Below are 15,768 nucleotides of genomic sequence, written 5' to 3' on the forward strand. Positions count from 1 at the left end.
ATCCCCAAAAGAGGGAGAGAAAAGTTAGGGTGATTGATAACTTCATAATGGCATCAATCAGGGTTTTAATTTCGGAAGTAACCAGATAGCAAGTAGCAAAGAAACATCAAATCATATAGTAAATGAAAGCCCACTAGCAATTATGGAGTCCCAGCCTACCATCACTTATCTTGTTACTGTCACCCGGAGAGTCCCAAAGGAATCAATTGTCAAAGCGAGAGTTTACTTATCAATGCGGTTGTCATTGGCTCAGGGATCACCTCCTAGAAGGGGTATTTGAGGGTTTTGGGTAGGTTCACAGGGATAGCTGGGATATATGTCTTTGGGTTCCTGTAACGTATCAGTGGAAGCAGGTTTAATCCTGGACAGACGGACCCAACTCGTGACTCCCTGGAGCCTAACTGCTGTAGGGGTGCTCAGCAGGACTTGTTAAGGACCCTTCCACTTTGGGAGTAGCTGGGCGCCGCGGGACTCATCTTTCCAGGTCTCTAAGAGCACCCAGTCCCCAGGATTTACAGTGGAGTGACTGGGGCTCTTACCTGGGGAGGGCTGGGTTCTGTTGCCGTATTCTTGTGTAGCCCTCTGGACCTGGCCCAGGTTTATAATGTATTTAAGATGGGCTTGGGCTTCTGGGCCAGTTAGCATGTCCAGGGTGAGGAGTGGCCTTCTATGTGTCATTTCAAAGGGACTCAACTTAATAGCTGTTTCAGGGGCTGCCCTGACCCTTAGGAGAGCTATTGGCAGCAGGCGGTACCACGGTTCTGGTGTTTCCTGACAGAGTTTGCCCACGGTTTTCTTTAGGTTATGACTGGCTTGCTCTGCCTTCCCCGAGGATGGAGGTCTCCAGGACGAATGCAGGTGGTATCTGATTCCTAAGGCCTGTGAGAGCTGCTGGGTAACCCTGGCTTTGAATGAGGGTCCACTGTCACTCTGGAGGTGGCAGGGTAACCTGAACCTAGGGGTGATTTCTTTTATTGATAGAAGTGTTCTAGCCACTTTGGTTGCCTTTTCCGTCCTACTGGGGAAGGCCTCTGCCCATCCGGTGAAAGTGTCTTTAAATACTAACAAGTATTTGAAGCCTTGGAAAGAGGGCACCTGACTGAAACCCATTTGCCAGTCCTCTCCTGGCTAAGTCCCACGTCACTGGGCTGGGCTAACAAGAGGGGGAGGGGGTGCGGCTTGAGGCTGCCTCCGGATTATGGGTGGTACAGAGGGCGCAGGCTCCAGTAACCCTTCTGATTGTCCCTGGGAGCCCTTTCCTGTAAAAGTCTGGAAAACCACAGCAGACATGGCATCCCTCCCCAGATGGAGGAATCATGTGGCCCTTTAATAATTCTCCGTTGGTCAGAAAGAGGTACGAGCAGTGTTTGGTCTATGTGCCACCAGCCATCTGTTCCCTTAGTGCCCCCTTGGTCTCGTGGCCAGGTCTCTTCGGAAGTTGAGTATCTGGGTACAATGTTAGAAGGGGCAAGGGATGGGATCAATGCCATTTCTGTTGTGGGTATCAGGGCTGCTTTCTTGGCTTCCCGATCTGCCCTGTTGTTCCCTTGGGTAATTTGAGAAGTTCCCTTTTGGTGCCCGCAGCAGTGAATGAGTGCTACCTGTTTTGGTTTTTTGAACCACTTCTCTGAGATGTAGAATCTCAGCCTCATTTTTTAGGGGAATTTCTTGTATTTAAAAATTCTCTCTTTCCTTCCAGATAGCTATGTGGGCATGCAGAACAGGGAAGGCATATTTTGAGTCTGTGTACATATTTACAATTTTTCCTTCCCCTAGGGTTAAGGCTCGGGTTAGAGCTATCAGTTCAGCCTTCTGGGCTGAAGTGTTGGGTGGCGAAGGTTTCACTTCTGTGACACTGTGAGCGCTCATGATAGCATACCCTGCCCTCCTGACCCCGTCCTTAATAAAGCTACTGCTGTCGGTAAACCATTCTTCCTCGGGGTTGTCTATGGCTTGATCTGTTAGATTAGGCCTAGAGGCGTAGACCTGGTCAAGGGTTTTGAGGCAGGAATATATTAGCTCTGGGCTGTCAGCAGGCATCCGTGCAGCTGGGTTGAGGGTGCAGCAAGTTTTGAGGGTTACCTCTGGGGAGTCGAGGAACAAAGCCTGGTACTTAGTAAAGCAGCCTCCAGTTAGCCAATGGTGGCCTTTGATCTCCAGGATCCCTTGTACTTGATGGGAGGTCTGGACTTCCAGTGGCTGTCCAAAGGGAAGCTTGTTAGCTTCTTCCTATAAAGCAGAAGCAGCTACTACCCGAAGGCAGCCAGGCCAACTTCTAGTTGTTGAAAAAATAGCCTATAAGCTGAGGAACTTCTCCAACTTCTGTTATTAGGACCCCCAGGGCTGAGCCCTGCTTTTCAGCCACATACAAGATGAATGGCTTTTTTCAACTGGGAAGACCCAGAGCAGGAGCTTTCGTGAGGGCCTGTTTGATACTATTAAAAGTTTTTTCCTGTGCCCCAGTCCAAAGTAATGGTTCTGTATCTGGGCCTTTAGTAGCTTCACACAGGGGCTTAGCCATTAGCCCAAATCCTGGGATCCAGATTCTGTAAAATCCTGCCATGCCTAAAAAGGTACAGAGATGGTTCTTTTGTCTTTGGAGCACTTAGGCCTAATATAGCTCATTTTCTGTCTGGAGACAGTTGTCTACTTCCAAGGTTTATAATGTATCCCAGGTATTTAACTTCTTGCTTTGAGATTTGTGCCTTTTTCTGGGGACCCTGTAACCCCGGGTCCCAGGGAAATTAAGAATTTCAGTGGTGTTCCGATCTGAGGCCTCCATGGAGGGGTTACATGTTAATATATCAACATCTACATACTGTAGAATAGCCCCTTCTTTTAGGTGTTATCTCCCTTAGTTCCTTTCCTAGGGCCTGGGCGAACAAGTGTGGGCTGTCCCGAAGCCCCTGAGGCAGTACTGTCCAGGCGTGTTGCATCTGGCCCAAGTGGGAGTTAGTCCACTAGAAGGCAAACAGATATTGTGATGAGGGATGAACTAGGATGCAAAAGAAGGCATCCTTGAGGTTGAACACAGTAAACCATTTAGCATCCTCAGGGACCTGGACTAAAATACGTTACAAGGATTGGCCATAAGGGGTTGTATACGAACCACAGCATCATTTACTGCTCTGAGGTCATGCACTATCCTATGTTCTCCATTTGGCTTAACAACTGGCAGAATAGGGGTGTTACATGGAGACTGACAGGGCACCAAGAGGCCATGTTTTAAGAAGTTATCTATGAGGAGTTGTAACCTTTTTTTTGCTTCCAATCTTATGGGGTACTGTCTCTTGTTAGGGTAAGTGGCTTCTGGCTTAAAGCTAATTTTTACAGGTTGGGTGTTTCTGGCCCTCTCAGGGACCCCTTTGTCCCAAACTGGTTCACTGGTTGGAGAATATGGCTGGGAACAGGCCCTTGCTCTTCTTGTTGATCTGCCTTAGTCAGGGTCAAGATAAGGGGCTGCTTGGGGCCTCCTAACCGTAATATGGCCCCAAGGGAGCCCAGAAGGTCTCTCTCCAGTAGTGGCATAGGACACTTAGGGACAACCAAAAAGGCACGTGAGATCAAACACTGCTCAAATTGCCAAGTGAGAGCCCCAGTGAAGTAATGGGTGCGAGGCTTTCCGTCGACACCAGTCACTGTGCAGCTTTTAGAGGAAAGGGGTCCAGCGTGAGAATCAGGCCAGAGTATGTGGCTCTGGTATCGATTTAAAAATGGATCTTCTTACCTGCCACATCCAGAACGACCCAGGGCTCCTTGACGGAGACAGACATCTCATGGGGGAGAGCTGTGAGAATCCCAGGGCCACCTCAGTTGCCCAGCACGGCCATCTCAGGAGCGGGGGCCCCTCTTCCCTGTCGGGACCAAAGGCAGTCCCATCTCCAATGCCCAGTCTGCTTGCAGACTGGGCATGGCCTGGGGGGTTCCTCTGGCATTCACGGGCCCAGGGGCCGGTTGACTTGCATTTGAAGCATTCCCCCTTGTTGGTCTTACCTCCAGACTGATGGCTGAACCTTCTTGGCCCCTTTGGGTTGCCCTGAAGTTGCAAGGTAATTTCAACTTCAGCAGTGTGTCTGACAGCAAGGGCTATCAGTTTACCTTGCTTGAGCCTTGGCCTGCCTCAACTCACGCCAAGTTCTTTCCTCCTCCTCAGTTTGAGCTCGATTATTAAATACCCCAAAGGCTACCTCTAGGAGTTTGGGCATAAGGGTTTGTGGGCCTAATTGTAACTTTTGGAGTTTTCACCTAATATCAGGGGCAGACTGTGTGATAAAATGTTGTCCTAACAGGGACTGACCCTCGGGAATGGAGGGATCTATGTTAGTAAATTTTCTAAAACCCTCCACAAGCCGTCCCTGAAAGAAGGCTGGGTTTTCTTCTTTCTCTTGGTTCACTTCCATGACCTTTTCATAGTTGACTGGTTTTCTAATGCATTTTCTTATTCCTTCTAACAGGCATTGAACCACGTGGTTCCTGGCCCTCGTTCCCGCCAGGGACTTATAATCCCAAGGGGGATCCAGATTTGGGACTGCATCCCCACCCATATCATAAATGTTGGGTTGGTCCCTGGAGAGCTGGTCAGCATGCCCCTGGGCTGCTATTCAAATTCTTTGCTTCTTTCTCCTCATGGGTACAGCAGGTAGATAGTACTATTTGGACATCCTTCCAGATTAAATCAAAGGCCAGGGTTAGGGCCTGAAATCCTTCAATAAATCCACTAGGGTCTTCAGAAAATTGGCCCAGGCTTTCTTTGCACTGGGCTAAATCGGTTAGGAAGAAGGGCACATGTACTCTGATTGTGCCTTCGCCATTTGCCACTTGCTCAAGAGGGCATATTCTCCCTGATCCTCGGTGATAGGAAGTCCCACTACGGGCTACCCCCATGGGACTAGCTTTTTCATCCTGGGGTACCAGTGTGTACAGAGGGTATGCATAGGAAGGCGAGGTTTGGGATTGGCCAGGGGGATCCCGAGAAGCAGGGGTACTTGTAGGAGTCGGAGAGGCTCGGTTTCTCTCCTGAGAGTTTGGGGGAGTTAAATGAGGACCGTCTAGAACGTCGAGAGAATTCTCTGATTCTCCAGGCCTCTGATTACCAGAGCCGCATAGAGCAGGATTCTGGTAAAGGGACATGAAGGCCTGGACATAGGGAAACTCAGTCCATTTTCCCAACCTACGGCAATAAAGATGCAGTTGCAAGATGGTTTTATAATTTAGAGACCCATTTGGGGGCCATGTTTCTCCATCCCCCAACATATAAAGGCCAGGCAGTGTTATAGTGAAACTTAAGCTTTTTTTTTTCTTAGCCCGTCTAATTTTAAAAGCTTCCAGTTCTTAAGGACACATCCCAGAGGTGTTTCTTCTGGCTTAGATGGGGATCCTCCCATGTTGAGCAACCTGCAACCAAGGACGAAGAGGCTCACCTAGGAATGGAATCCGGTGCCCTGGAAACATTTACCAGGAGGCTTTAATTTGGAAGGGGTCCGGAGTGTCCTCTAGATCCCCATCGACCCTGAATCAGACGTCTCTGGTTGAACTTAGTTCCTTGTGCAGAGAAAAATGTTGCAGTTGCCAGGGATTCCTTGGGGAGGATATTTTGATTATACAGTCATTGCCCTATGACTATATAATAAGAGAGTATTTTTCTTACACTGGGGTGTATCCCCCGGGACCAGGAGTCTGAAAGATTCAGAACACGGCCACGTGGACTCAAACAGCCCAAAAGGCTGGTGTGGAAGAGCACGTGGGCAAACTCGCAGAGCAAGCTGCACCCGATAGGGGTGGCTTAGATCACTTGCATGGGGGCAGTCTTCCAGGTTGTCTCTGGCCAATCATCTTGCTTTTGCCCATATCTGTCCTGACTCAGGGTCCTTCTTGGGGCATCACACGCATCTCTCAGACTAGATGGATTCCAATGCAAAGGTTTCTGGGAGGTTGGCAGGACATATTATGGGCTGGCATCTCCTCCCTCCTTTGGCCCCTCCCCTAGAGTTATGTCGTCCCAAATTCCTTAGGGGATGACTAAGGACTTTCTCTGCACATGTGTCTGGCTGAGAAATCCCCTTGACCACAGAAGAGGAAATTGTGGTCTCAGGGCCCAATGCTCCTCCTGGCATCTTATCTCAAAGTGTCAGCAGGAGACTGGCTGCAGCTGCTCAGCCTGGAGCCCATCTATCTCCTATCTCACTATTACAGAAGGATTCATTACTTTGCCAAGAGGTTTACTAAAGACAGTTATTTCCTCATAACAATTTCCTGAGGGGGGAAAAAAAATCTATCATCATTTAACCATTAAATTAGATAGGTGAGAGGGGCTGACCTAATTTAAATGCACCATGCATATAGAAAACAAATAAGATGAGAGTTTAAGAAACATGCTAGCTCAGTGAAGAGAAAAAGTGTGAATACTGATAAACAAATGGCAGAATTAAATGAAAGGAAGAAAATGAAAATAAAAGGTAATACTTTGAAGTCTTAATTTACCCTCCATCTCAGTGCTCATTAAGAGGTAAATTTCTATTTGCCCAAGATCTGCAGAGAGCATTCTGACTCTGAATGGTACCCTGCTACCACAACTCTTCTTGGAGGATTGAAAATGGGTACAAAATCTTTCCAGATTTGCTTTTAGAAAAACCACTGTCACATTCAATATTAAAATCTTTGGATGGTCTTGGATGTTAGCCTAAGGGGTCTGGCCTTTAGTCCACAGAAAAGGAACACCATGACCCAGGGATGTGCTTTCAGATGATAAATCTGAAAATCAGGGAGCCCTGAGGAACAAGGATGTCTGTTAGGAGAGACTATAACAGTCTGAGCTAAAAAGTAATAAAAACCTCAGTTAGCAGAATTAACATGAAAGATAGTGAGAAGAAATTATTTACATAAGATATCATAAGAGGACAATATAATCACAATGTCAGGAAAAAAAAAAAAGGAGAGGGTTGGGGGAAACGCCATAGAGATTGAGAATACTATGGACTGAAAAGGACCAAACATTAGGTAAGTAAATAAGGATCTGACTGTGGATACTCTAACCTAAAATAAACATCCTTCTTCAAGAGAAAGTTTTACCTTTAGGACAGAAAGAAAGTGAAGTATGATGTGTATTCACTTTGGAGAGATCCCTAGAGCAGGCAGAACACCCAGAGTATATTCATTACATTCTTGCTTTAATCTGAATACAGGACAGTCAAGCCAAGAGTGAACTCTACATTTAACTTCATCCTAAAGGACCCCAAGAGTTACCATAGGGTTTCCTTACCTAGGGTCAATCTTCTTTTTACCCCTTTCTGAAAAGAAAAACACTAATGATATTCTTTAAACCCTATTTTCCTACATTTGTTTTCTGTTTACATTGGTAGGACAAACATTATTTCCATCTACTCTGACTTAAAAACACATTTCATAACACGGAAGTTATAAGCTTTTCACTGAGAAAACAAATCAGAGAATAAGCCTCAGGGAAGCTTTCTTAGCATACATATAAAATGCCTCCAAGCAAAATAAATAGGAAGAAGAGCTAGTGACAGTTTCTTCATCAGTGAAATGAAAATAATATGTAGCTTACTGAGCAGTTATAAGGATCAAACTAGATCACTTATATGAAGCACCTACGATAGTCCTTGGCACATGATATGGGCTCAAAAAGTATTTATTATTAAGATGACTTTTTTAATTCCTTCATACTCAAGTTAGTCATATAACTAGTGAACTAGACAGAATTCAGATAAAAGACTCATTTGTTTTTGTTGTTTGTCAATTATTAAGTGTATGTCCCCTTCAAGTAACAGTATGGAGTATAAAAATATTAGAAGAATTAGTTTCTACCTTCCTCAGTCACTGATTATATAACATCACACTTGACTTGAACCAAAGCTAAGCAGAATTTGAAATATGTTAAATATACATTAGAAGGAAATAACTACAAAAAATAAAAAACATTTTTTAGAAAGAAGAAAATAGTTACTAAAATATATCAACCATGAAATTCTCACCTTGTCTTCTGGACAAGAAATTGCTTCAGATCCTGAAGGATGTTTCCTGTTTTTCGTCCAACTTCTAAATACAAGTTTGGTCGATCAAAACCAGTACAGGTAATGTGAGGATCCGTCAGTTTTAAGCAACGTACAATGTCTTCTCGGATTGAAGAACTTGCAGTAGCAGTCAGTGCAACAATTGGAACCTGAAATAAGTAAAAGTGATTTTTAACCAAGGGAAGAGCTCAATAATTCCCAACATCTACTGCCTCTTAGAAAGAGACTGGAAGACAATTACAGGAGGAACAGAGGAACAGGGTTAAAAATGCAACTTTAAAATTATTCTCTTTCAAAGAAGAGAAGAACACTTCTTTCATACTTGTTTCTCAGCCTTCTGAGAAATCATTCAAATAAAACACTAAATTCATAAGATTTCTAAATGCAATCTACCTTATTAAATTAAGTCCACTGATTATCTACCTCTCCATTTATTATTTTTACATTTATATTAGTGCTGGTACAAATGAGGGGTATGTTATGTCTTATTTTTCATTAATCTATCATTCACAAGTTATAAACCCTTCATTCACTGAAAATCTACCTATACAAAGCCCAAGTCTTTTTTGTCTCCTATATTAAATATATTGGTCGATGGCTTTTCAGATCTATTGTAAAAGAAAAGCTCTCAGTGATCTGGATAACCTCTCACCAGTTTTAGTGGGTTAACCGTGGCATAATATGTAAAAGAAAAAAGGAGAGAATGAAACATCTATTATTAACTGATTCCTTGAGCAACCGAGTCATGTTCTATTTTCAATCTAGCGAGGACTTCTTGACTGCCTTAGCAGCCAAAGCAGGAGGCACAGCAGGTACCAGGAAAAACATGAGTGTGTGATCTTTCAGAAATTCTAAAGTGGGGTAACAACACACCTCCCATGAAACTAGATTTAATATTTCTGTCACTATTATCATAGGGAGTTCTAATCAACTATGCTATTATTTCATAATCAGAAAAATTGTTCCTATATCATTAGTTGCTCGATTTCCAAGATTACAACTTTCTTAATACTCTTTTTAGCTTATTACAAATGCAGTAAATAATATCCTCATAACATAGCTCTTCAGATACATCTACCTCACAAATCAGTTTAAGCGATTATCGTACATACGTGAAAATTTAAGTGCAATTTGTAAAAAAGCAATTACAGAATTTGAAAAACAAGATACAATTTATTAAAAACTATTCTTACAATCAATATAGCTTTGCTGAATTAAAAATTATCTCAAAGCTCATGTAAAAAAAATCAATTAAGTTTGGGAGTAATTTTTAAATGGGAAAAAATTATATCAAAATCAATGTGACCAGGTAATTGGCATTTTTGTATTCTCTATCCTTAAATTCTGTGAAATTATTTTTAAAATACCCCAAATTAACTTAATTGATTTTTGGCTTACAATCAGACTGTTCTCTGAATTTACAGAGTGCCTGCCTAACAACATATATGAATATGCCAATTTATAAAGAAGTTAGTTTCTCTAATCGAGGCTTAATATATATGTATATAGCTGCTTTATGTCTTTATAGCAAATAAAAATATCTATAGCAAATATATGGCTGAGAATAAGGGAAGTTTAAACACTGAAGTTCTTAGGACATGCATATCCTCACCCTCACAACAACAAAGAGTTCCATCAATTTAAGTACGTTACTCAAACAATTTACAAATGCACTAAAAAATGCTTGTTGTTTAACTGCATATACACATAAAGAAAGAAGTTTTCAGGATAGAGACTATAAGAAAAGAGGGCCTGGTTTGTTCCTAAGCAATATAACGTATGAGTGGACGAGCAATGCTTTTGTGAAAAGAAGGAAATAAGCACGAACCATAACACATTTTGAACTAGAAGAAAAATCTGGCAAAAAGCAGCACAGTGGTGTAAAAATCTCGTTTAGAATCAATTGTCTGAGTTCAAAGCCTGCCTTTGCCACTAACTAGATGTGAGATTTTGAGCTGTTTATTTTTTTTACACACATATATTTTTTGGCCACGCCGCACGGCTTGCAGGATCTTAGTTCCCTGACCAGGGATCGAACCCGTGCCCCCTTCGGTGGAAGCGCACAGTGGACTGCCAGGGAAGTCCCTTGAGCTGTTTATTTCACTCTCTGAGCTTTGGTATCCTCATCTATAAGATGGTTGTAATAACAGCAACGATCTCATAAAGTCACTGTGAAGACCAAATGGGATAAAAGGCCCAGCGTGCTGAACACAAAGGTCTAGTGTCTAGTAAGCACTCAAGAAGTGTCAGCTATCACTGATATTACTGCAACAACTGAAAAGAATTCTACAAAAGAACTGCAGAGACATGGCCACTACTCCCAGACTTGCCACTGACTTTGGAAAGGGCTAACTTCTCTTGGCCTCAGTTTTTTCATCAAAATATGAGATGGAGAGGGCTACAGGATGTTAACCTCTCTTCTAACTTAAAAATTCTCACTTTGCCACTAGAAACTCCTTATTCTAGTGACCTACTAACAGGAAAAATCAATATAAATTCCCTCCTTTGCCAACATTCTAGAAAGTCACAGTTAAGAATGTTGCTTCCAGAATTTAGAAAAATAGAATAAAGGAATGTATTAAACTTAATGGAACAATATTTACTTTCACTTCAGAAATGAACAGAATATTCTCCCTTAGAATCTTTGGTGCTTAAAAGTTATAAACTACAGGGCTTCCCTGGTGGCGCAGTGGTTGAGAGTCCGTCTCCCGATGCGGGGGATGTGGGTTCGTGCCCCGGTCCGGGAGGCTCCCACGTGCCGCGGAGCGGCTGGGCCCATGAGCCATGGCCGCTGGGCCTGCGCGTCCAGAGCCTGTGCTCCGCAGCGGGAAAGGCCACAGCGGTGAGAGTCCCGCATACCGCAAAAAAAAAAAGTTATAAACTACAGTGAAGTGTAAAAATAACACACAGGCTGGTTAGGAGAAAGGTGTCCATACAGCCTGATTTGCTGGGATACTCTCAGTGTATCCTGTCATCACAGCATAGTTATTAATAGCTTGCACCTTTTAATTTTCAAAAGCAAACTGGTGTGGGTGATAAATTACCCTGCCACTCAGTTATATCAAGTTCTTAACTCATGAAACTTGTTCTTTCAGTTGGCAAATCTTGGTTTCTTTGGTAATAAGTACCAAGTTTTGTTAAAACAAGCAACAAAATGTAAATTAATCTTGTGACTATAAATTTAGGAATGCCTTAGACATACACTTCAATGGTGTCACATCTACGAATTCCAAGAACTATATCTGCTTCTAAATTTGGGTGGTATAGTTAATCTATGTACTCTATGATATCATGCTTCATTCATTCATTCATTCATTCACTAACTCCAGATAGTTCCTGAGTGTCTACTATGTGCTGATCTTTGTGAAAGGGCTGGGGAGAAAGTAATGGGAAGATCCAACATGTCTCACATTTCTCACAGTTCCTCTTATTTGAATTTCAGAATTTTAAGGCTGATGTAAAGCTTTCTACCTGGCTGCTCTTTCTTGAGACTCATTTTGTCAGATTCTCTCCAAATGGGAATCTTTATGCACAATGAGTTAATGATTTTTTGCTATTTTTGAACTTACTGAAATAATATGGTGTGAAGCACTGTGGGTTTATGCCAGTTGTCCCAGGGTGATTGTGATTAGAAGAAAAAAAGCACTGAGAACAGTGAGGAAAATGAGAGTCCTACAACCACCAGGTGGCATTTCTCATCACTTAGCTAATAAAGAGAATTCATGAAAACACTAGGGGAAAAAGGTTTTCTCAGCCGTTGCTTGACGAACAACCTGTGCTACAGTGAATCATCCCAAGAAATGAAAAGAATCGAATGGAGTCCACAGCCTGACATAATAAAAGACTTAATTCAACACTGAAAAGTGTTTCAGAACTGCATAAAACATTTAAAACTCCTCTAACACAAACCTTCTAGAATCAAACGCCCAGGAAAGGTTTCAAGAAAGCAATCTTCCTAGTTTCTAAAAGCTTACTTTAAACCGTTCTAAATTAATAGAAAGCAGTCCTCAAGGAACCTGAGCCTAGTGACTGTCACCATACAAATATCTTCTTTCTCTATACAGGTACTATTAACACTATTAATCTTTCTATATTATTCATACTGTTCCATACACCATTTATTGTTTGGTACTATTGCTTCTACTTTTATAGGTAAATCTGAATCTAAACTCCTTTACTGGACTATGTGCTACTTTAGGGCAGAAACTATTTTAAACTTCTTTCGAGTCATTTGCTTTAGAAACCAGCATAGTGTCCTACTGTGGAGCACTGCCCAGCCCTACCACTCACTGCCTGTGTGGGAAAGTTACTTCTCACATTCTCAGCTTTCTCATCGAAATTCATTTATTCATTTACCCCATTACTTACGGAACACTCACTATGTGCCAGGTACTGTTGTAGCTTTTATAAACCAAATCAGCAAAAACCCTGCCCACAAAGAATATTCTAGTGGGGACCCACAGGCAATAGACAAAGTGTATTCTTAATACGTTAAGTTAAACAGTGATAAGTGCTATTTTAAAAACAGGAAAGGAATATGAGGAAAGCTGAGAGCTGGGGGAGAGAGGTTAATTTGAAATTTTGAATATGGTGGCCCAGGAGGCCTAAAAAAAAAGCTAATATTTCAGCAGACTTGAGAAAAGTGAGGGATACACCATGTGAACTAACCAGGGGAAAATTATTCAGGGAGAGCGAAGAGTGGGAACAAAGCCCTAAAGTAGGAGCACGGTTGGCACATTTGAAGAATATCAATGAAAACAAATAGTACGGCTAGAAGCCAGTGAATGAGGAGACAAGTAGCAGAGGATGAGGTCAAAGAGAAAATAAAGGCCAGATCATTTAAGATATGTAGTGTCTGTCTTTATTTAGAGTGAAATGGTCTACAACCGGAGGGTTCTGAGCAGAAGACATGATCTGTCTGACTTAACATTTTCGAAATATCACTCTGGATGCTGTATTGAAATAGACTAAGGAGGGTAAAAGTGAAAACAGACCAACCAGGAGACTGCTGTAATAGCCAGGTGAAAGGAGACGGTGGCTTGTACCAGGGTGGTAGCAGACATCAAGCAGATTCTGTACATATTCTGAAGACCTCATGAGATTTCTTTACTGTTTAAATGTGGGGTAGACTGTAAGAGAAAAAGAAGAGTGGAAGAAAATTCCAAAAATCTTGGCCTGAGCACCAGAAGGATGCAGCTGCTACTAAATGAGATGGGGGAGATTGAGGGAAGAGCTGTTCTGGGGTGGAGAGAATATCAGGAAGTTAAGAATAGGTTACGTTTCAGATGCCTGTCAGGCATCGGAAGTAGAGAGACGTTGAATAGGCAGCTAACGTTTATGTAAGTGTGTGTGTGTGTGTGTGTGTGTGTGTATACATATATTAATCCATAAAACGATTAAAATAAAAAATAGTAATAATAACAGCAAATGCTAAAAAGGAGGGAGAGAAACTGAACCACTCATACATTGCTGGTATCAATTCAGGGTGAGGATATAAATTTGGGAGTTGTCAGCATATAGATTTTAGTTAAAACCATATGTTGGTTGAAATGACCAAGGAAGTTAAGTACAGAGAGGAAAGAGAACAGGTCCAAAGACTAAGGTTTTAGGCATGCCAATGTTAAAAGGGCAGGGAGATAAAAAGAAATAAGCAGAGGAAACTGAGAAAGAAGAGATAATAAGAAAGGAAGAGAACCAGGGAATGTGCTATCCTACTGGTATGAGAAGAACTGTTTCAAGAGGAAGGTAATGAAACTAGTGGGCAGTGGGGAGGGGCGACACAGGGATAGGGGAGTGGGAGGTACAAACTACTGGGTGTAAGACAGGCTCAAGGATGTATTGTACAACACAGGGAATAGAGCCAATATTTTGTAATAACTGTAAATAGAATGTAACCTTTAAAAATTATATTAAAAAAATTTTTTTAAAAAGAAGAAAGTAATGAAGATATTTATGTTGCTTGATCGTTATGAGGGTTAACCAAGATAAAAACACTGACCCGGGCTTCCCTGGTGGCACAGTGGTTAAGAGTCCGCCTGCCGATGCAGGGGACACAGGTTCGTGCCCCGATCCGGGAAGGTCCCACATACCATGGAGCGGCTAGGCCCGTGAGCCATGGTGGCTGAGCCTGCGCGTCCGGAGCCTGTGCTCCACAACGCGAGAGGCCACAACAGTGAGAGGCCCGCGTACCGCAAAAAAAAAAAAAAAAAACTGACCCAAGGCCAGTCCCATAGTTGGAGCTCAATTCACATTACTTTGATTCTCTTCCAATATATCCTTGCTAAGTGTTACATTCAAGTTTTTTGTTCTTTTGTTTTGTTTTATTGTAATGTCTGCTCCAGTCAAATCTTTATGAGAAGAGCTAAGAAAAAAGAAACTATATTTAAGATAGCTCTCAATAAGCACGCTTAATAAGAAATGAGGTTGAACTAGATAATCTATCAAAAGAATAACAAATAATTTCTAATACTTTTTTTTTTTTGGTTTACTCACATAAGCCAGTTCCAATAGGTGACAAACCATACAATTCAATTTATTTAACATTGTTCAAATAACAAAATTATACAAATGGAGACCAGATTAGTGGTCACCAGGGGTTAGGGTTAGGGGTGATGGGAATGGTGGGTATGCCTGTAAAAGGACAGCTCCAGGGAGCCTATGGTAATGGAATAGTTCTGTATCTTTATTGCAATGGAAGTTATATAAACATACATATAAGATAAAACTGTATAGGACAATATACATACATATGCATACACACTTATAAAACTAGTGAACTAAGAATAAACTGTAGCAATGTCATATACCTACTTGATACTATACTACAGTTATTCAAGATATTACCACTGGGGAAACAGTACATAGAACATCCCTGTACATTTTTTTTTTACAATTGCCTGTGAATCCATAATTTTTTTTTTATTAATTAATTTATTTTACTTATTTATTTTTTTGGGGGTACGCGGGCCTCTCACTGTTGTGGCCTCTCCCGTTGCGGAGCACAGGCTCCGGACGCACAGGCTCAGCGGCCATGGCTCATGCGCCCAGCTGCTCCGCGGCATGTGGGATCTTCCCGGACCAGGGCACAAACCTGTGTCCCCTGCATCGGCAGGCGGACCCTCAAGCACTGTGCCACCAGGGAAGCCCTGTGAATCCATAATTTTTAAAAATAAAAAATAAAATGGTTGCCAATATTTTAAGTTTTTAAGCTCTTCGTATAAAATATGCCATTCATATAGAACACTCATGTAAAACTTTCCTGTTCTTTATAATTAGGAAAGAAAGTATGAGAACCGGAAAAAGTTTGCCAAGTCCTGCTCTATAGCATTCCTCAATAAATTACATGCCAAGCTTAGAAGGAAGTCAAGGTTAGAATTTTTTAAAAAAATCTTTCCCCCACTTACATCATCCATTTGCCCTTTCATAGAGGAATCTTCAGCTTTTTGGCCATTCCCCAATCCTGGACTCTCCCTTGGTAAGAAAGTCATTTCAAGACATTGCACTTGGCAAAGCTTACCGATGGGAGTACTGCCTTTATGGAGCCCAAAGTTCTGAATGAACTTCTAAAATCATGTCCCCACTCAGAAATACAGTGAGCCTCATCCACAGCAATAAGTGTGATACCTATAAAAAAAGAAAAATATGTAAATGGAGAAAATAAAGTTCAAAAAAAGTAATAAACGCATCTAAATTGTTACCACCATCTTCATTAGAATATATAAATATTACAGAAAGTAGT

The 15,768-nt window shown here is 41.9% G+C and overlaps 1 protein-coding gene across 1 annotated transcript in view; it reads right to left on the reverse strand.

The window, feature by feature from the left end:
• WRN (WRN RecQ like helicase) overlaps positions 1-15,768 on the reverse strand; it is a 96,069-nt gene that overhangs the window by 49,099 nt on the left and 31,202 nt on the right. The window contains 2 exon segments of the mRNA XM_065899947.1: positions 7,992-8,179; positions 15,547-15,653. Of these exon segments, the coding sequence (XP_065756019.1) occupies positions 7,992-8,179; positions 15,547-15,653 (295 nt within the window).

The sequence above is a fragment of the Phocoena phocoena genome, chromosome 21, assembly GCF_963924675.1.
Source record: "Phocoena phocoena chromosome 21, mPhoPho1.1, whole genome shotgun sequence".
NCBI lineage: Eukaryota > Metazoa > Chordata > Mammalia > Artiodactyla > Phocoenidae > Phocoena > Phocoena phocoena.